The sequence below is a fragment of the Phaseolus vulgaris genome, chromosome 4 (assembly GCF_000499845.2).
Source record: "Phaseolus vulgaris cultivar G19833 chromosome 4, P. vulgaris v2.0, whole genome shotgun sequence".
NCBI lineage: Eukaryota > Viridiplantae > Streptophyta > Magnoliopsida > Fabales > Fabaceae > Phaseolus > Phaseolus vulgaris.
The window spans coordinates 957,585-978,630 of record NC_023756.2 but is presented as its reverse complement, the minus strand read 5'-3'; the positions used below and the strand labels follow the sequence as shown (position 1 = coordinate 978,630).

General features: G+C 34.1%; 2 protein-coding genes across 5 annotated transcripts in view; both read left to right on the top strand.

Annotated features, from left to right (window-relative positions):
• LOC137836709 (putative disease resistance RPP13-like protein 1) overlaps positions 1–17,915 on the top strand; it is a 32,942-nt gene extending 15,027 nt beyond the window's left edge. The window contains exons 2-7 of one of the 4 annotated variants that reach the window (XM_068645411.1): positions 10,873–10,931; positions 11,652–11,770; positions 12,457–15,822; positions 16,733–16,800; positions 16,930–17,039; positions 17,652–17,915. In XM_068645411.1, the coding sequence (XP_068501512.1) occupies positions 12,462–15,758 (3,297 nt within the window). In that variant the 5' untranslated portion in view covers positions 10,873–10,931; positions 11,652–11,770; positions 12,457–12,461 and the 3' untranslated portion in view covers positions 15,759–15,822; positions 16,733–16,800; positions 16,930–17,039; positions 17,652–17,915. Of the gene's footprint in view, positions 1–6,551; positions 7,013–10,872; positions 11,049–11,651; positions 11,771–12,456; positions 15,823–16,732; positions 17,040–17,651 lie in introns of those variants that run through there. The other 3 variants (XM_068645412.1, XM_068645410.1, XM_068645413.1) reach the window with 3 other exon arrangements.
• Positions 7,299–10,864, top strand: LOC137836351 (putative disease resistance RPP13-like protein 1). The gene is made up of 5 exons (XM_068645083.1): positions 7,299–7,507; positions 7,556–7,770; positions 7,858–9,121; positions 9,163–10,079; positions 10,429–10,864. The coding sequence occupies exons 1-4, from the start codon at positions 7,299–7,301 to the stop codon at positions 10,013–10,015; spliced, it is 2,541 nt and encodes an 846-aa protein (XP_068501184.1). The 3' UTR covers positions 10,016–10,079; positions 10,429–10,864.
• Positions 17,916–21,046: the final 3,131 nt, after the last annotated feature.

The window sequence follows — 21,046 nt, the reverse complement described above, 5'->3', positions numbered from 1 at the left end:
ACCTATTTTGAATTTTAAAACCATGGAGGGTAATCTCGTATTTTCCTTACGGTAATTGGATGCAGGTCCCAATTCGTATGATGCAAGAAGCTATAGCCTTTTTTTAAACACACTTGATAGGACAATACTCAACCCCTTTTGGACTGTTTCTTCCTCCACCCTATACCTTCTTGTGCCACCCCATACTAAATATGAAAATACTTTTTTATCCTTTTGTGTCACCCATACATAATCCAGAAGATGTTTTTGGATCCTGAAATGTTCTTTAGATTTATAAAATTAATAAATCTTTTTTTAATTTGAGATAAACTTACGGATTATGTAATCCATAAGCTTACGCATTTGAAAAAAGACTTCCAAATTACGTAATCCATAAGCTAATCAAGCATCTGAACAAAAAAAAAAAGTTTTCGGATTACATATTTCAGAAACTAATCTCATGTATAGAAAAGACTTCTGAATTATATAATCTAGCAACTAATTACAAAAGGCTTTTGGATTACATAATCCGAAAACTAATTAAAAAAATAGTTGTTAGTGATGAGATCACAATTAGCATAAACAGTATGATAAGAAAATTATTATTTTTATTTAATTAATATATTAAAATTATAAATACTCAAAAAACACCTAAAATATATTCAAAGTGATCGATATTTATGTGTATATTTTTTTTCCACAAGTTAAGTTAGAATTAGGAAAATTCAACAGTTAGACATTAAATAGGTTTGTAATATCAGAAAATTCAACAATTATTGATTGATTTGGGGCATCAACCTTGTTTAGATGCAGATTTTGTACACTATGGATTTATGCACTCACAAGTACAACTCATCAAAACCGTTGAATAAAAGTCAATGTGCTAAAGTTTGAACCATCCACTACTAATCCAACTATCACTCTTTCTTATTGGTGGCTAGATCAGGGAATTCATGAAGTTTGAACCATTCAGTACTAATTAATCCAACTATCACTCTTTCCTATTCGTGGCTGCATCAGGGAACTAAACTCAAAATATATATTATGAATTCATCGGAAGCATTAGCAAGGGATTTGAAAAATAAAACACACCTTGTGAGGTTAAAGTTAAAATGAAATAAGAACCACATCCCTGATGATCCAAGGAAACACAAGGAACTACTTGAGATTCTCCAGCCCTCCAAACACTTGGAGGTTTGTCAATCAAGAACTACACCAAGTATCAGAAAATTCAACAATTATTGCTTGATTTGATAATTCTTAATCAAATCTGGTGTTCTTAAGGTTAGAGGACTGTAAATATTGTCTATGTTTGCCTCCCCTTGGTCTTTTGTCATCTCTGAAGACTCTCAAAATTAGACGGCTTGATAGAATAGTGAGCATTGTTACTGAATTTTATGGGACCAACTCTTCATTTACGTTCTTGGAAAGGTTGGAATTCTACAACATGAAGGAATGAAGGAAAGGGAAGAATGGAATGTAAAACTACTTCTTTTCCACGTCTTCAAGATGTTTCTGTGGATCAATGTCCCAAGCTGAAAGGTCTGTCACAACAACTTCTTCATTTAAAGAAATTATTTATTTGTCACCGTGATAAGCTCATCATTAGCATTATGGACACATCGTCGCTTGAACTCTTGGAAATTGTTTAATGCCCACTTGTGAATGTTCCCATGACCCATTACAATTTCCTTGAAGAATTGACTATTGATGCAAGCTGCAACTCTCTTACAATCCTTCGGCTAGATTTCTTTCCAACGATCCGTTTAATTCACCCGAGAAGGTGCCAAAATCTGAGATGAATTTCACGGGAGCACACTCATAATCATCTCAAGGAATTAGCAATTGATGATTGCCCTCAATTTGAATCATTTCCCGGCGAAGGATTAACTTGGGAATGTTCATTGCTCAAACAGAGTTGTCAGAATCCAGAAGGCGAAGACTGGGGGGAAAGATTGATCACTTTCAGAAACTGAGTATTAGGTAATAAGATGAAGCACAAGTTCAGAAATAGATGTGGAAAAAATCCCATTTGTCTTCCTCTTCTACAATATCTCTGTACCTTTTCAATTTCTTAAGTTGCAAATATTTCACTCTGTAATAGGCATTTACTAAACCTTCAGAAGTAATGGTAACCTGTTATGCATGTGTTTCAAAGTCTGTTTGTACCATTGGACGATGAAATACGGAGAAAACAAGTAAAAGGGTTTGAAATTGTGACTCCTACATGAGAGAAGGAAATTGAAGCATTGAAGCAGTGAGCATTGCAAATACCTTTTACTTCTGACATTACCTGACTCTTATTTTGTGTAATTGTTGAACTGTAAAAGGTATACACTTGTTTTCTAGTTAAACTTCACGTTGTCCACCAACCTAGCCTAAAAGGTATACATTTGTCAGACTATACCTTCAACAAATGTTTGGAGACATTAGCTACAATTTATTTTTTCTTTGATAACAACTTTAACTTGAAATTCTTCTAAAATAAGGCACATGTATTTCTTAATGGAAGAAGCTTTAGATATTCTTCTAAAATCCAGCATGCAATAATTATAAACCAAGACAAATGAACTTTTCCCAGAGCACTCATTATGCCATCAACCCTCTAGCAGAAACAAAAACTAGATGAAATTAAAGGTAAAAGATCTCAAACCAGATATGAAATGTGAATGAAAGAAATTCAACAGTTCAGACGTGATTGTTTGAAATTCAGCACAGTCAATATTAAAGAAATAAGACCCTTTCCTTCTTCATACATTGTTTCCTAAATATATATATAAATATAAAAGCAAAATTATGTATGATATGTTAATATCAACATGTTTGCTCTATAATTTGTTAATACTGAAGCTAACTTTTGTTACAACCTGGAGGAGGTGCCCTCAAATTTTCATAAACTCACAAAGTTGCCTTGAATTTACAATAACAAGTGACAAAGATGCCAATGCATTTGGAAAAATTGAAGAATCTTAAAGTACTAAGTACATAGATATGACCCAAGTTAAAAGGTTTTTCAAAGCAACTTCTTCGTTTAAAGGAAATATATATTTGTGATAACATGGAAGCATGGTGCTTACCAGAGGGTATAACTAGATCCATTTCAACTCCCGAAATCTTTAAGTTTTTTAAAAATATCTCTTGCATAAAGATAAAAATATATTCCTTTATTATTAATATTTAAGACATTCAGATTGAGAAATTGTTAATATTTGATATTTTGTTATATTTTACTCTATATATAGAGTATATGAATAAATAAATCAAACTCCTCGATATCATATATCTTTTAAATTTGCATGAATATAATATAATTGTTGCATAGAAGATATTATTTGAAGTCAGAGATTATCCAAGCAATTAAAATTTTCGTTTCGAAATACTCTCAGATTTCATTTGTTTCATCTTATTATCATTATTATCTGACATTCATTCATGGATTACAGTTGTCAACATTTTTCTTATCAGAAACAGTCAACAATTATTCCTTCACTGGGGCCCACAACCCTCTTCCCATATCAGGATTTCATATTTTCATTCATCACAACCAAATGTGTTATACTTAAACTGATGATATTTGTTAAAGGAGGATGGCTCAGCTACGTTTTTCATGATTCAATTACTTTTATTTTATTCTTATTTTCGTGCAAAATTATTTCAATTGTTCTCTTGAAATTAAATTCCAACCAAATGTGTTTCCTAATTTTAGAATACTACGAAAATCGTGAAGGTGGTCTGGCATTTGGCATCCATTCGGAACGAGTATTCTGTAGTTGGAAGTTATGGCGGCATCATCTTCATTTATCTAGCTTTCTGAGTATATTTGTTTTCATTTCCACATTTTTTCCTTCTATCTTCTTATTTCATGCTGCTACAGTTTCTGACCAAAAAAAAATGAACTTAAACCTAATAATAGATCACTGAAACTGGGGAGAAAATGACCCCAAAAATAAAATTCAGTTGTTAACTATGGAAAATGACCCCATAAAAAGAAAAGGTTCAATTATGGATTTTTTTAATTTATTGGATGATAGAAATTATAGTTATAGGGAAACTTTCCTTTGTGCAAAATCATATGTAGAGGGAAAGACTCTCAAGTGTCCTTCTTAAATCTGGTTTAAGGATGAAAGATTGAGGGGAAGAATTAAAGCCTTTCATGTTTGGCTGAAAAAGGAGAACAGTAAAGGTCATAAGATTCAATATCTTGAAAAAGAGAAGCAAAATAAATGTAAACTAAATTTACTAACTACAAGAAAATCAGCTTTACCATAGGAGTCGTCTAACTCAATTAGTTGAGTAGTGTGGTGTGTTTTTTTTATCAGCAAGAAAAAATAAATAAATATGAATCATTTCAGGGGTGGTCCAACCCTTATATATCTTGCACCGAAAGTCCATAACAATCAAAACAAACAACATAGTTGAGTAGTGTGTGAGTTGTTGAAAACCTCCTAGTACCTATATTCAGTTCCAATGAATAAAAGAATCATCTTTAACTCTTAATAAGAGAAAATTATACTTGAAATTTTGTAAATGATTTGATTCATGTAGTGCCAATGAGTGGTATATATTTCTAGTTTGTATTCTTTGTCTTTATTTCTGATAAACTCTGTCAATAGGTTTGAACCTGTTTGATATATTTGGTCGATGCAGAGAGAGTGATTTAAGAAGCTTTGAACAAGTCTTTACATAGCATATTATAATTTTAACGCATTTTCATTTGTTTTAAATGTGTGTTTAATTTAGTGTTCATTGGGTTAATTTTTGACCAGATTCTAATGTGTTAGAGTTCAGCAGTTCCCGCAAAAGAATGTCAGTGATAGTGAGGAATGAGGAAAATCAATTATTGCTCCTATGCAAGGGTGCAGACAGGTTTCAATTAATATCCCATGCTTTTTGAATGATGGAGTTGTTATTAGCATGTAGTAACGTCAAATTGTGTATTTCCCTGCATATATTCAGTGTAATGTTTGAAAGGCTCTCACAGCATGGAAGACAGTTTGAGGTTGAAACCAGAGATCATATCAAAAGTTACGCCGAGGCTGTATTTGACATGGAAATAGAGGTTCCTGAGTGTATTGAAAAGCTTGCACGGGCAAAAGTTACAACGTTGGTAAAATTGGGAACTGGGAAGACAACATTATGTATTGGTGATGGGGCAAACGATGTTGGCATGCTTCAGGAGGCTGATATTGGAGTTGCATTAATGGTGCTGAAGGGATGCAGGTCTAAAGATACATTTGATTATTCTTATCTGGGCTGCTCTTTTACCTGTTCTTAAGAAAGATTATATTCTCCAAAACCATAATAAATGAAGAAACTGAAGAGATTCTAATATAACTTAGGGAGTGTTAAAGAGCTTATAGGGACTTTATTTGAGCTTATGATAATAATTGATGATTCTTATAATTATAACCTCTTTAGCTTATTTCAATGAGCTTCATAGTGAAGCTTATAAAAATAAGTTGTTATTAGCCTATTCCAATCACTTCTATGTTCCTATTTATGACAAAGTTGAGTGAATGCTTCCATTGGAATGCCTAGTTATAGACAGTTTATGTTCATGCTTTCCAGTGGGATCTTAAAACATAAGTGCTAAAGTATGTATGAAGACTTGGAAGAAGATATTGGGGCTGTTGCTGGGTCTAGCTAACTCCATTCATGTATATATATATATATATATATGTATATGTAAACATTTAATAAATTAGTAAAATATATGAAATTAAAAATTATAGTAATTGAACTGAGGATGGAGTTAAAATAATAATAAAATGTCCAATTCAGGTGCTAATTTTTAACGTGCTAAAATTTTATATTGAAGAACATAAAAAACAAGTCTTTTTCATCATGGTAACGGATGTATCAGAAACACAAATTTTGACTTCATCACAGAAGCAGGTTTCAACAACAGTGACAAGGGTTCCTTGGCATCTTCATCATCATGAAAAAGCAATTGATGATATTTAGCAACAATAGAATCTTAAAAAAATAGAACATCTAATACATGGAACTTTGCACAGTTTTATTATTCTAGTCGTCACAGTATTATATTATGCCAAACTTTTAAAAATATTCTTCGACATTTTTATAGTAACTTCTTCCAAAAATTTGTCAAAATGCAAAATGTTTTGAGGTGCTGGTAAAATCTTTTTATATCTTTAATATCGCCATCAATAGAACACTATATTTCCACTAAAAAAACATTTCCTATTTATTTAAGAATAAATATCTAGCTTTATAAGACCCTTTAAGTATCCCACCATCTTATTTCATTCTGTCCCTATATACACAAGTTCTAAAAAACACCTCATACGTTACAAACGGTAACTAATTAAGCTAGCCTGGAAATTCATAAACAAAGTATAAATATTATAAAATAAAATCCAACAACATACATTAAGAAACAAATCGGATCATTAACAAAAAAAAAAAAAAACGTAGACATAAAATAGATATGCTTAATTATAATATATCTGAAGTTAGAGAATATGAAAACAATTAAAGTTTAGGAGGCATATTTGTTTATTGCATCTTATTGTGAGACATCCATTCATGGATTACAGCTGTGAATATTTTTTTATTAGAAACCGTTGATGGGAAGACTTACAGGTTGAGTAGCCATCAAAGAGAAAGATTCCTTGCACTTAATCACTGTCCATTTCAAATCACACACTTCCATTCACTTCATTTCCAACTCCTTCCTACCATGGCAGCAGCACTTGTTGGTGGTGCTCTTCTTTCCGCCTTTCTTCAGGTTGCATTCGACAAGCTGACTTCTCCTCAACTTCTGGACTTTTTTCGTGGAAGAAAACTTGATGAGAAGCTCCTCGCCAATTTGAACATCAAACTGCATTCCATCAATGCTCTCGCTGATGATGCTGAACTCAAGCAGTTCACAGATCCACACGTCAAAGCATGGCTTTTTGCTGTCAAAGAGGCTGTCTTTGATGCAGAGGATCTTTTGGGTGAAATAGACTATAAACTCACCAGATGCCAAGTCAAAGCTCAATCCAAACCTCAAACCTGTACTTACAAGGTATCAAATATCTTCAACTCTATTTTCACTTCATTTAATAAGAAAATTGAATTTGGGATGAAAGAAGTCCTAGGGAAACTAGAATATCTTGCAAACCAAAAGGGTGATCTTGGTTTGAAGGAGGGTACTTATTCTGGTGATGGATCAGGTAGTAACGTGCCACTGAAATTGCCATCATCTTCTTTGGTGGTTGAAAGTGTTATTTACAGCAGAGATGCTGACAAAGATATAATCATTATCTGAAACCGACAATCCTAACCAGCCATCAATACTTTCCATTGTGGGCATGGGTGGGTTGGGTAAGACCACACTCGCCCATCATGTGTACAGTGACCCAAAGATCGAGGATGCAAAATTTGATATCAAAGCATGGGTCTGTGTTTCTGATCATTTTCATGTTTTGACAGTGACAAGACAAATTCTTGAGGCAATCACAAATCAAAAAGATGACAGTGGGAACCTAGAAATGGTTCACAAAAACCTGAAAGAAAAATTGTAAGGAAAGAAGTTTCTTCTTGTTTTGGATGATGTTTGGAACGAAAGACCAACAGAATGGGAAGCTGTGCGAACTCCTCTTAGCTATGGGGCTCCGGGAAGTAGAATTCTTGTCACAACTCGTGCTGAGAAAGTTGCTTCTAGCATAAGGTCTGAAGTGCATCTTCTAAAGCAATTACGAGAGGATGAATGCTGGAAAGTTTTTGAAATTCATGCATTAAAAGATGGTGATCTTGAATTGAATGATGAGCTAAAGGAGATTGGTGGAAGGATAGTTGAGAGGTGCAAGGGATTACCTTTAGCTTTGAAAACAATTGGATGTCTTTTACGCACAAAGTAATCCATTTCAGATTGGAAGAACATATTGGAAAGTGAGATATGGGAGTTACCAAAAGAACACAGTGAAATTATTCCTGCATTATTTTTGAGCTATCGCTATCTTCCTTCTCATCTTAAAAGGTGCTTTGCTTATTGTGCCTTATTCCCCAAAGATTATGAGTTTGTGAAGGAGGAGTTAATTTTGTTGTGGATGGAGCAAAATTTTCTACAAAGTCCACAACACATTAGACATCCAGAAGAAGTTGGTGAAGAGTACTTCAATGATCTATTGTCAAGGTCTTTTTTTCAACATATAGGTGCCAAGAGAGGTTTTGTCATGCATGACCTTCTAAATGATTTGGCAAAATATGTCTCTGCGGATTTCTATTTCAGGTTGAAATTTGATAAAGGCCAATGTATACAGAAAACAACTTGTCATTTTTCATTTGATTTTGATGATGTCAAAAGTTTTGATGGTTTTGGGAGTTTAACAGATGCTAAAAGACTTTGTTCATTTCTTCCTATCTCACAAGTTTTGACTCACGATTGGAATTTCAAGATTTCCCTACATGATTTGTTTTCCAAGATTAAGTTTATACGCGTGTTATCTTTCTTTGGTTGTTCAGACATTAGAGAGGTCCCGGATTCTGTAGGTGATCTTAAACATCTTCATTCGTTAGATCTTTCACGTACTACGATACAAAAGCTACCTGACTCAATATGTTTGCTCTATAACTTACTAATATTGAAGTTGAACTATTGTTTCATTTTGGAGGAATTGCCCATAAATTTGCATAAACTTACCAAATTGCGTTGCCTGGAATTTGAAGGTACAAGAGTGTCAAAGTTGCCAATGCATTTTGGAGAATTGAAGAATCTTCAAGTACTGAGTACATTTTTCGTGGACAGAAATAGTGAGCTAGGTACTAAGCAACTAGGAGGACTCAATCTTCATGGAAGGCTATCAATCAATGATGTGCAGAATATTTTGAATCCTTTGGATGCATTAGAAGCAAATGTGAAAGATAAACACCTTGTGGAGCTAGAATTAGATTGGAAGTCGGACCACATCCCTGATGATCCAAGGAAAGAAAAGGAAGTACTTCAGAATCTACAACCTTCCAATCTGTTGGAGAATTTGTCAATGAGGAACTACAGTGGTACAGAATTCCCAAGTTGGGTATTCGATAATTCGTTATCAAATCTGGTGTTCTTAAAGTTGGAGGACTGTAAATATTGCCTATGTTTGCCTCCCCTTGGACTTTTGTCATCACTGAAGACCCTTGAGATTGAAGGGTTTGATGGAATAGTGAGCGTTGGTGCTGAATTTATGGGAGCAACTCTGCGTTTGCATCCTTGGATTGCTTGGAATTCCACAATATGAAGGAATGGGAAGAATGGGAGTGTAAAACTACTTCTTTTCCACGTCTTCGACAGCTTCTTGTGTTTAAATTTCCGAAACTGAAAGGTACTGATTTAAAGAAAGTAGTTGTTAGTGATGAGGTCAGAATTAGCGGAAACAGTATGGACACATCGCATACTGATGGAGGCAGCGACTCTGTTACAATCTTTCGACTACATTTCTTTCCAAAGCTCTGTACTCTTAAACTGATAGACTGCCAAAACCTAAGAAGAATTTCACAGGAGTACGCTCATAATCATCTCATGAATCTATATATTTATGATTGCCCTCAATTTAAATCATTCCTGTTTCCCAAACCCATGCAAATCCGGTTTTCGTCCCTTACTGCTCTGTATATAACTAAGTGTCCAGAAGTTGAGTTGTTCCCAGATGGAGGTTTTCCGTTAAATATAAAAGAAATGTCTCTTTCATGTTTAAAACTTATCGCCTCCTTGAGAGTGAGCTTGAAATGTCTTGAAAGCTTGTGTATTGGAAATTTGGACGTGGAGTTTTTTCCCGATGAAGTTTTGCTACCACCCTCTATCACCTCTCTAGAAATCTATGATTGCCCAAATCTTAAAAAGATGCACTACAAGGGTCTCTGCCACCTCTCATCTCTCACACTTCTTAATTGTCCCAGCCTTCAAAGCTTACCAGCGGAGGGTCTCCCTAAATCCATCTCTTCTCTTGCAATATGGGATTGTCCATTGCTGAAGGAGCGTTGTCAGAATCCAAATGGCGAAGACTGGACAAAGATTGCTCACATCCAAGAACTGGATGTTTGGTGATAAGATGAGTCAGAAGTTCAAAATTAGGCGTGCACCTATTTCAATATGTCTGCCACTTCAACAGGTTCCAATTCTCCACAATATCTTCAAAATTATTTCAATTGTCGTGTTCAAAATAAATTTCAACCAAATATGTTTCCTATTTTTAGACAGTGAAGGTTGTCTGTATTTGGAAGTTGTGGTGGCCTCATCTTCATTTATCTTGCTATATGAATATGAGTATATTTGTTTTCATAGTCACATTTTCCCTTCTTTCATCTACTTCATGCTATGGCAGTTTCTGAGAAAGAAAAATGAACTTAAACTTAATAATAGATCACTGAAACTGGAGAAAAAATGACCCCAAAAATTTAGTTGTTAACACCACTACTGATTCCTGAATGTATTATTGAAAAGATGAATGGAAACTGCAGTGCACATAAAGGACATTCGATGTGGAATTTTCAACATGTGTCTCTTTCAAGTTTCAAACTTATGGCCTCTCTGAGAGAGACCTTGGATGTAAACACATGTTTTCCAAGCTTGTGTATTGAAAAGGTTGACATGGAGTCTTTTCCCGATGAAGTTCTGCTGCCACACTTACTTTGAACACAAATCTTGAAAATCCAGCCTCCAATGCTTACCAGAGGAGGGTCTGCCCAAATCCATCTCTTCTCTTACAATTTGAGAATTTTCATTGCTCAAACATTGATCGGAGATTTGTTTGATCTCCCACACCTTGATCTAAAAATTTAGTTGTACAAAATCTCTTATGCTAATGTATTATGTATCCATGACTCGTCTAATGATTTCTTTTGTTGGTTTGTTAATTTCAAATTAATGATTTGATTGATAATCACATTATCTTTTTTTCACAGTATTCCAATCTTCGGTTGGCAGAGGATCCTAATCTTCGGTTGGGAATGGCATTGAAGCAGTGAGCATTGCAAATACCTTTTACTTCTGACATTACATTTTCCTCCTCATATTTCCATTTATTTATAAAATTTAACTGTAAAAGGTTTTCTAGTTAAACTTAATGTTGTCCACCAAACTCTTCATGGGTCTATTGCTTCTAAATTTGCTTTTCAAAGAGCAAAATAGAGCGTACTTTTCTGCAATGCACACCACTGTTTCAATTAATTATGCTACTTTCAGTTTTGAAAACTAACAATTAAGGTAAGAAAATTGAAAAAAAGTGATGAATATAGAAAGACAAATAGACTAAATATTATGCAAGATGTACCAAATACTATGTCAGGCAGTGATATGCCATTAACCCTCTAGCAGAAACAAAAGCTAGATTAAATTAAAGATTAAATATTTCAAGTCATATATAAAATGAGAATGAATGCTGCGTGTGGTTTGAGACTGAATGGTTGTGTTGTCAGCATTCACACATTTACACATTTAACTGTTCAAAATTTCATTGCACTTGATAGGCTGCCTTTTCTCTCATGATTTTTTGAAAATCTGCATGACAGGTATTTAAGAAATCACTCTTCAATCTTCAACAAAATTGAATAGATTGCATCTCATTAAGTATCCATTCTCAATCAATTCTGATTCTTTGAAAAAAAAAATCATGTCTCTCCTGTTTTATTTTAAATCTAAAGTGATAATTAAGTATGTTTTGCTGTTTTATTACTCTCCTTAGTTCACAATCTGAAGATTCTCCTGCAACAGAAAAATTGTGCATACAAGTGTAAAGACTCTGAAGAGCAACTAACAAAAGTGTGAAGTTATGTTTGGTCCTGTATAGAAGGAGATAAAAAGGTATTCTTGGGAACCAACACCTTTCTAGAAATCTTGTATATTCAAACTGTCACCTCTTGGACTCTTAGATTAGAGAAATCAACTCATGCAATTCACAATTTCAACTCATTGTTGAACTGTGAGATGATACTTTGTGGCGTTATTCTCTTCCACCATGGATCCACAAATTTCCAATAACAAATTTCTGTTAAAAGTCTGTTTACATTGTTTAAAAAATTGTATTGCTACCTAATTAATAGACAAATGACCTCGCTTCTGGAACTAAAATATTTAAGTCAATATGATAAATACATTTATATAAATTAATTAAAGATTAGATGAATAGTAAAGATACAAGCTACAAAAGTAATTAAACATTTTTTTTTTAAATTTTGAAAACAATATAAAAGTGAAATTATAAATATTTAAAAAATCTGGCAATTAAGAAAACAGAGAATATCAGTTCAGAGGTGATTGTTTGAAATTCAGCACAGTAGATATTAATGAAAGAAGACCCTTGCTTGTGATAACCAAATTGCTCTTAATATTTATTGCCTCAGTATTTCACAAAGAAGCTGAGACATATCACGGAAGAATTTCCAAATGATAAGAATGTTTTTCTTTTTAACTTGAAATACATAAAAAAACTGTTAAATAATTATTTAAGTGATCGCTATTTAAGGGTATCTTCTTTCCACTAATTGAAGGTACCATGGCAGCAGAAGTTGTTGGTGGTGCTCTTCTTTCGGCCTTTCTTCAGGTTGCATTCGACAGGCTCGCTTCTCCTCAATTTCTCGACTTCTTTCGTCGAAGAAAACTTGATGAGAAGCTCCTCGCCAATTTGAACATCAAGCTGCACTCCATCAATGCTCTCGCTGATGATGCTGAACTAAAGCAGTTTACAGATCCACACGTCAAAGCATGGCTTCTTGCTGTCAAAGAGGCTGTCTTTGATGCAGAGGATCTGTCGGGTGAAATAGACTATGAACTCACCAGATGCCAAGTCCAAGCTCAATCCCAACCTCAAACCTTTACTTACAAGGTATCAAATTTCTTCAACTCTACTTTCACTTCATTTAACAAGAAAATTGAATCAGAGATGAAAGAAGTCCTGGAGAAACTAGAATATCTTGCAAACCAAAAGGGTGATCTTGGTTTGAAAGAGGGTACTTATTTTGGTGATGGATCAGGTAGTAAAGTGCCATCATCTTCTTTGGTGGTTGAAAGTGTTATTTATGGCAGAGATGCTGACAAAGATATAATCATTAATTGGCTCACATCAGAAACCGACAATCCTAACCAGCCATCAATACTTTCCATTGTGGGCATGGGTGGGTTAGGTAAGACCACATTGGCCCAACATGTGTATAGTGACCCAAAGATCGAAGATGAAAAATTTGATGTCAAAGCATGGGTTTGTGTTTCTGATCATTTTCATGTTTTGACGGTGACAAGAACAATTCTTGAGGCAATCACAAATGAAAAAGATGACAGTGGGAACCTAGAAATGGTTCACAAAAACCTGAAAGAAAAATTGTTAGGAAAGAAATTTCTTCTTGTTTTAGATGATGTTTGGAATGAAAAACCAGCAGAATGGGAAGCTGTGCGAACTCCTCTTAGCTATGGGGCTCCAGGAAGTAGAATTCTTGTCACAACTCGTGGTGAGAAGGTCGCTTCTAGAATGAGGTCTGAAGTGCATCTTCTAAAGCAATTACGAGAGGATGAATGCTGGAAAGTTTTTGAAAATCATGCATTAAAAGATGGTGATCTTGAATTGAATGATGAGTTAATGAAGGTTGGTAGAAGAATAGTTCAGAAGTGCAAGGGTTTACCTCTAGCTCTGAAAACAATTGGATGTCTTTTACGCACAAAGTCATCCATTTCAGATTGGAAGAACATATTGGAAAGTGACATATGGGAGTTACCAAAAGAACACAGTGAAATTATTCCTGCGTTATTTTTTAGCTATCGTTATCTCCCTTCTCATCTTAAAAGGTGCTTTGCTTATTGTGCCTTATTCCCCAAAGATTATGAGTTTGTGAAGAAGGAGTTAATTTTGATGTGGATGGCCCAAAATTTTCTACAGAGTCCGCAACAGATGAGACATCTAGAAGAAGTTGGTGAAGAGTACTTCAATGATCTTCTGTCAAGGTCTTTTTTTCAACATTCAGATTCCGGGTTGTGTTTCGTCATGCATGACCTTCTGAATGATTTGGCAAAATATGTTTGTGGGGATTTCTGTTTAAGGTTGAAATTTGATAAAGGCCGATGTATACCGAAAACAACCCGTCATTTTTCATTTGAATTCCATGATGTCAAAAGTTTTGATGGTTTAGGGAGTTTAGCTGATGCTAAAAGACTTCGTTCATTTCTGCCTATCCAACAATTTGGGAAACCTCAATGGCATTTCAAAATTTCCATACATGATTTGTTTTCCAAGATTAAGTTTATACGCGTGTTATCTTTCAGTGGTTGTTCAGACCTTAGAGAGGTTCCAGATTCTGTAGATGATCTTAAACATCTCCATTCGTTAGATCTTTCGCGTACTGGGATACAAAAACTACCTGACTCGATATGTTTGCTCTATAACTTACTAATACTGAAGTTGAACTTTTGCTCAGAGTTGGAGGAATTGCCTTTAAATTTGCACAAACTTACCAAATTGCGTTGCCTTGAATTTGAAGTTACCAAAGTGAGAAAGATGCCAATGCATTTTGGAGAATTGAAGAATCTTCAAGTGTTGGATACGTTTATCGTCGATAGAAATAGTGAGGTCAGTACTAAACAACTGAGCGGGTTGGGAGGACTCAATCTTCATGGAAGGCTATCAATCTATGACGTGCAGAATATTTTGAATCCTTTGGATGCATTAGAAGCAAATTTGAAAGATAAACACCTTGTGGGGCTAAAATTACAATGGATGTCGAACCACACCCCTGATGATCCAAGGAAAGAAAAGGAAGTTCTTCAGAATCTACAATCTTCCAATCACTTGGATAATTTGTCAATTAGGAACTACAGTGGTATAGAATTCCCAAGTTGGGTATTCGATAATTCGTTATCAAATCTGAAGTTTTTACGCTTGGAGGACTGTAAGTATTGCCTATGTTTGCCTCCCCTTGGACTTTTGTCATCACTGAAGACCCTTGAGATTTTAGGGCTTGATGGAATAGTGAGCATTGGTGCTGAATTTTATGGGAGCAACTCTTCATTTGCACGCTTGGAGGAGCTGACATTCTCCAATATGAAGGAATGGGAAGAATGGGAGTGTAAAACTACTTCTTTTCCACGTCTTGAATGGCTTTATGTGGATAAATGTCCCAAACTGAAAGGTACGAAAGTAGTTGTTAGTGATGGAGGCAGCGACTCTCTTGCAATCTTTCAACTAGATTTCTTTCCAAAGCTCCATGAACTTACACTGATAGACTGCAAAAACCTAAGAAGAATTTCACAGGAGTACGCTCATAATCATCTCACGTCTCTATGTATTTATGCTTGCGCTCAATTTAAATCATTCCTGTTTCCCAAACCCATGCAAATCCTGTTTCCGTCCCTTACTGTGCTGCATATAGTTACTTGTCCAGAAGTTGAGTTGTTCCCAGATGGAGGTTTGCCATTAAATATAAAAGAAATGTCTCTTTCATGTTTAAAACTTATCGCCTCCTTGAGAGACAACTTGGATCCCAACACATCTCTTCAAACCTTGGTTATTGAAGATTTGGAGGTGGAGAGTTTTCCCGATGAAGTTTTGCTGCCACGCTCTCTCACCTCTCTAGGAATCGCTCATTGCCCAAATCTTAAAAAGATGCACTACAAGGGTCTCTGCCACCTCTCCTTTCTCTCACTTGAGGATTGTCCCAGCCTTGAATGCTTACCAGCGGAGGGTCTCCCCAAATCCATCTCTTCTCTTACAATATGGGATTGTCCATTGCTGAAGGAACGTTGTCGGAATCCAGATGGCGAAGACTGGACAAAGATTGCTCACATCCAAAAACTGCTAGTTTGGTGATAAGATGAGTCAGAAGTTCAAAATTAGGCGTGCACCTATTTCAATTTGTCTGCCACTTCAACAGGTTCGTATTCTCCACAATATCTTTCTACCTTTTCGATTACAATGTTCTTAGTTGCAAACGGTAACCCTATAATTGCCATTTTCCAAACAAATGCAGCACATATTATACTTAAACTGATTATATTTATTAAATGAGGATGGCTCAGCTACGTTTTTCATGAATCAATTACTTTTATTTTATTGTTATTTTTGTGGAAAATTATTTCAATTGTTCCGTTGAAATTAAATTCCAACCAAATCTGTTTCCTATTTTTAGAATACTACCAAAATCGTGAAGGTGGTCTTGCATTTCGCATCTATTCCCAGTAGAGTATTCTGTAGTTGGAAGTTATGGCGGCACCATCTTCATCTATCTAGCTATCTAAGTATATTTGTTTTCATAGCCACATTTTCTCTTCTATCTTCTTATTTCATGCTACTACAGTTTCTGGAAAAAAAATAAAAAAATTGAACTTAAAATTAATAATAATAGATCATTGAAACTAAATGATCCCAAGAATGAAGTTATTATGGGTTGAGTGGAGGAAAGATGAATGGAAACTGCAGTGGACATAAGGGATATTCTGTGTCTAAGGAACTTTAATTGGATTTTAAAGTATTTTTAAACCACTTTTTTCTTTATTCAAAAGCTCTTGGGATATTCCATCAAGATTTTTAAATCATATTTAGCCCTCAGTAAGATAAAACTCAACTTGATATTTTATAAATTATTTGATTCATACACTATTGCTAGTTAGTTCATTTAATGCATGACTTCAACTAAATAATATAAATACCTGGGATTAGAAATATCTTAACTTTATTTACTAATTGAAAGCATCTTTTATACGATACTTTGGCAATATGATTGTAGTCTTTGTCAGATAATTAACAAATATTCCAACACTGAAATTCAGCTTTTTGTTTTATAGATATAGAGTGAGTTTGGTTCTGGTGCTGTGGAATAGGTGACATGCTATGACTGGTCTCAATTCTTGGGGTATGACTTAGGCAACTTCACTTAATGTGAAATGCGTTTAAGCTGAAATCTAACTTGGTGTAAGATTCTATACCTCATTTGGTAATTAATTAGAATAAACTGATGAGCCTTGAAATTTTCTTAAAAAAGGGTCCAATGTGCAAGGCCACACATCCATCCATTTCACAAAGCCTTCTTCACTTCAACTAATCGCTCTAGACATCTTCTATCAAGTTGTTTCTGCAAAACTTTGTCTGAAGGTACAAAATTTTATTAATTATTAAAATTGCTTCTGTCTGAATTAAAGAATATTTCTTCTATATAAAATGTTAACTTCAGAAGCAATTTAGAAACATGAATGGAAAGTGCAGTGGACATAAGGGACATTCTGTATCTAAGGAACTTGTAATTGGAATTTAAAAGGCATGTGTTTAAGATTGAATAGCTCAGCAGGCATGTGTTAATTACAATAAACTGATGAGCCTTGAAATTTTCTTTAGCCAGACCTCCCTGTGTCCAACATTTTCCATGTGATGGCAGAGACATGTGCTTTATCATTCATCAACTACATCACTCACTCACCATACTCAATTCAAGCTGTAGCTAATCCAACCCCATTGCAGAATCTCCTTTAATCAATATGGCTCAACACATTTGTTATCTAAATATGCAGCTTGCTAAGAAAGCAATTAACATTGTGAAGCTTTAGCACTGCAATTTAATGGGAAAAATCTAAACATGAAGCTCTATAAAATTTGTATGCTGATGTATTTATGATGGATGCACTCATTCTTTCTTGATTTTTAAGTTAATGATTTAAATGGAACAATGTGCTTATGCTTTTGTTTCTTTCTACCTTATTTCTTCCACAGCTCTTCCAAAGTTGGTGTGTAGCAGTGTACCATGATATTATACAGAGGAAATAAGTATGAAATTGGGTTGTGATGAGGAGTTCCTATACAACCCTTAATTCTTAGAATGGAGTTTTGAAATGCAAATACTTGAAACATTAATTCTTAGAACATTGTAGATTGGAAAGTGGATTTCTGAACCAAACTGTTTTGTTGAACCTCTTAGTGGGTCTATTTGATTCTAAACTTGTCTTTGAAGGAATAAAATAGAACCCACTTTTCTTATTTGCATGCTACTCTTTCAATTATATTTTACTACTTTATTGCCTCTCCTCTACAATCTGGAGATCCTCCTGCAACAGAAAAACTCTTGTTGTGCACTAAATCTGGAAATACCTAATTTGTTATTACAAACCCTGTATTGTAGTATTCCTAGCATGACAGCAGCACTTTTTCTGCTTTCCTGCAGGTTCTATTGGCTAGCTTCTTCTAAATTTCTAAACTACTTTCGCACAAGAAACTTCCATGTAGCACTGCTCAACAAATTCAACATCAAAATCTTGTTGTCCATCAATGCTCTCACTGATCATGCAGAGCAAAAGCAGTTCAATTTTTTCAATTTATCACCACAATTATTTCCTTCACTAAAAAATATGAAATTTTTTGAAATCCATGCGAACACATTAGCTACATAAATCTTAATATTAGGAATAACATTAAAAATTTTAAACATGTTAATATTAATAATATTAATAATATTATTATTTTTATAATAATATTAATATTAATATTATTAAAACAAAATAATATTAATATTAATTTTAACAATTATAATGTTACTATCATTAATAATAATACTTTTTTTTTATAAAAGCTTTCAATGTTAGAATGTTATTATAAATATTATTAATAATAACAATATTATTCATAACAATAACAAGTGTTAATAATAATAATAAAATTAATAAAAAGTAATAATAATAATATTATTAATAGAATAGACAGCTTGTGAAATTAGAATTAAAAAAGGAAGTGAGACCACATCTCCAAGGAAAGAAGTACTTCATAATCTGCAACCCTTCAAATACATCTCTCGTATGCATTTCATTTTCTCACTTTTTTTCTAACTGAGTATTTTCCAATTATTGTTGCTATTCACTTAAAATGAATTCAATCCATGCATCTTAATGTCAAGCATCACTAAGGTATTTCAAAGGTTGTAATGCATATATGTATTTCATCTTTTTCTTAATTTTCTTATATTTTCTAACGACCTTGTACACTTTTTTTAATCTTCTTTTTTTCTAATGAATGTTTCTCAATTTGTTTCTAGTGTAGTTCAAAAGTTTCATTTTATGCATGCTTTTGAAAAAAAAAAATCACTTACAAAGAAAATAAATCCTACTTTTATCAATGAATAGATATTACATTTTGCTTTTACATCTGCCTAACCTCTTTTAGGATAATTTAGTCAGAAACCTTTTTTTTAAATTTTTTACATTATATAATACCTAAAATCTACAATATTTTTACCAGGATTTCACATGCCAGGAATTCTCTTAAAAGAGAGGGACGCCTTCGGGAACGCAAACACAAGAAAAATTTAATAAATGCTCTAATGAGAATAGACAAATTGTGACATCTGACATTTATTCATTATTTGGGTGTGATTGACATTTAACATCTATTCATCACCTCCTGGGAAATATTCTTAACAAGGTCAATGTAATATGAACTCAGAATAAAATTGCAGAAATTATGACAAAATTTCACAAATTTTGAAAGAGGATATAGCCTTGGAGTGCAAGAAATTTCTGAAAATTTTTCCCGAAACAGTTTCTCATTGAAATTTTGTGTAAGAATCCCAATAGAATTCAAGACCAAACATGAAAAATTTCAGCTCAAACGGATGAGAATTCAGTTAGAAAAAAATGAAACAGTTTCACACAAAAACGAATCTTCCTTTCAGCCCTAGCAATGATGAATAACAAATATATTGCAAAATTTGTGGGACGAAATTGGGGCTCGAATCTTAACCACAACTCAGTACAAACAATAAGGAATGTTTGGTAAAAAATTCATATCAAAACACTCAAGGAATTAGACGAATAAGTCCCAGACCGAGAGCAAACAAAAAACTCGAAAACTTGTTTTTCCAGAAACAAACGTCTTGGTTTTTCTTCCTTATATCTTATTTTGTGTTTCTCTTTTGGACATGCCTCCTTACTGGAGAGAAAACAACATATGAAAGTACTTGTGTAACTTTTTTCAGAATTTATCAACATAATATGAACTCAGAATAAAATTGCAGAAACTGGGGCAAAATTTCACAAATCTTGAAAGAGGATAACCTTGGAGTACAAGAAATTTCTGAAAAAATTTTCAAAACAGTTTCTCGTTGAAACTCTGCGTAAGAATCCCAACAGAATTGGAGACCAAACGCGACAAATTTCAGCTCAAACGAATGAGAATTCACTTAGAAAAAAAATGAAACAGTTTCACATAGAAACGAACCTTCCTTTCAGCCCTAGCAATGATCAATAACAAAAATATTGCAAAACTTGTGGGACGAAATTTAGGCTCCAACACTAGCGCAGAAATGCTAATCAAATGCGGCTATTTTACATTTACAAATGCGGCTAGATCAGCACGCAGTCGTAAATCAGAGAAATACAAATGCGGTTATAGAGGCGCATTTGTAAATGCGATTTACGAATGCGGTTATTTCAAATAGCAGCATTTGTATATTCTTCTAAATTAGCAAAAGGGTTTTAGGGGTTTTAGGGGTTTTAGTATATGATTTAAGAAGAGTGGAAGAGGACAAAGAGGAACAGCGGCAGCGGCGACGACAGCGGCGGCGGAAGCAGTGGCGGAGCGGCGAGCCAATGGAAAGTACCTTCAATATGCAGCAATGGAAACCGAAACCCATTAAAAACGAAAGCAATAGGGAAAGCGAAAGCCATTAAAAGCAATGAAGTTCAATGCAGTTGCAATGGAAACGAAATACCTTCGAGTGCAGCAATGAGTTCAAAAACGAGAGAAAACGAAGAAAAGAGATGAGCGCAAAGAGAAAGAAACTATGAAACTGTTGAGGCGCGTAAAAATTTTAGGGTAAATTTGATTTACAAATGCGGTTATTTGAATAACCGCATTTGTAAATCAATCGCTTCAATTTACAAATGCGGTTATTCAAATAACCGCATTTGTAAATCAAGCGCTTCAATTTACAAATGCGGTTATTTGTAAATCAAACGCTTCAATTTACAAATGCGGTTATTCAAATAACCGCATTTGTAAATCAAATTAATTTCAAAAATGCTACCGCATTTTTTACGAATGCGTTTAAGTGCTGAGCCGCATTAAATAAAGAGCGCTCTTTTCTTATTTTTGTGCTAGTGCAATCTCATCCACAACTC

What these genes read in the sequence shown, in the direction of transcription:
- LOC137836351 (XM_068645083.1), top strand. Translation starts at nt 7,299, where the DNA reads ATGGGTGGGTTGGGTAAGACCACACTCGCCCATCATGTGTACAGTGAC. An exon ending in AAAAACCTGAAAGAAAAATT is followed by an intron (nt 7,508 to 7,555) that starts GTAAGGAAAGAA and finishes TTGGAACGAAAG; the next exon opens with ACCAACAGAATGGGAAGCTG. An exon ending in AAGACCCTTGAGATTGAAGG is followed by an intron (nt 9,122 to 9,162) that starts GTTTGATGGAAT and finishes AATTTATGGGAG; the next exon opens with CAACTCTGCGTTTGCATCCT.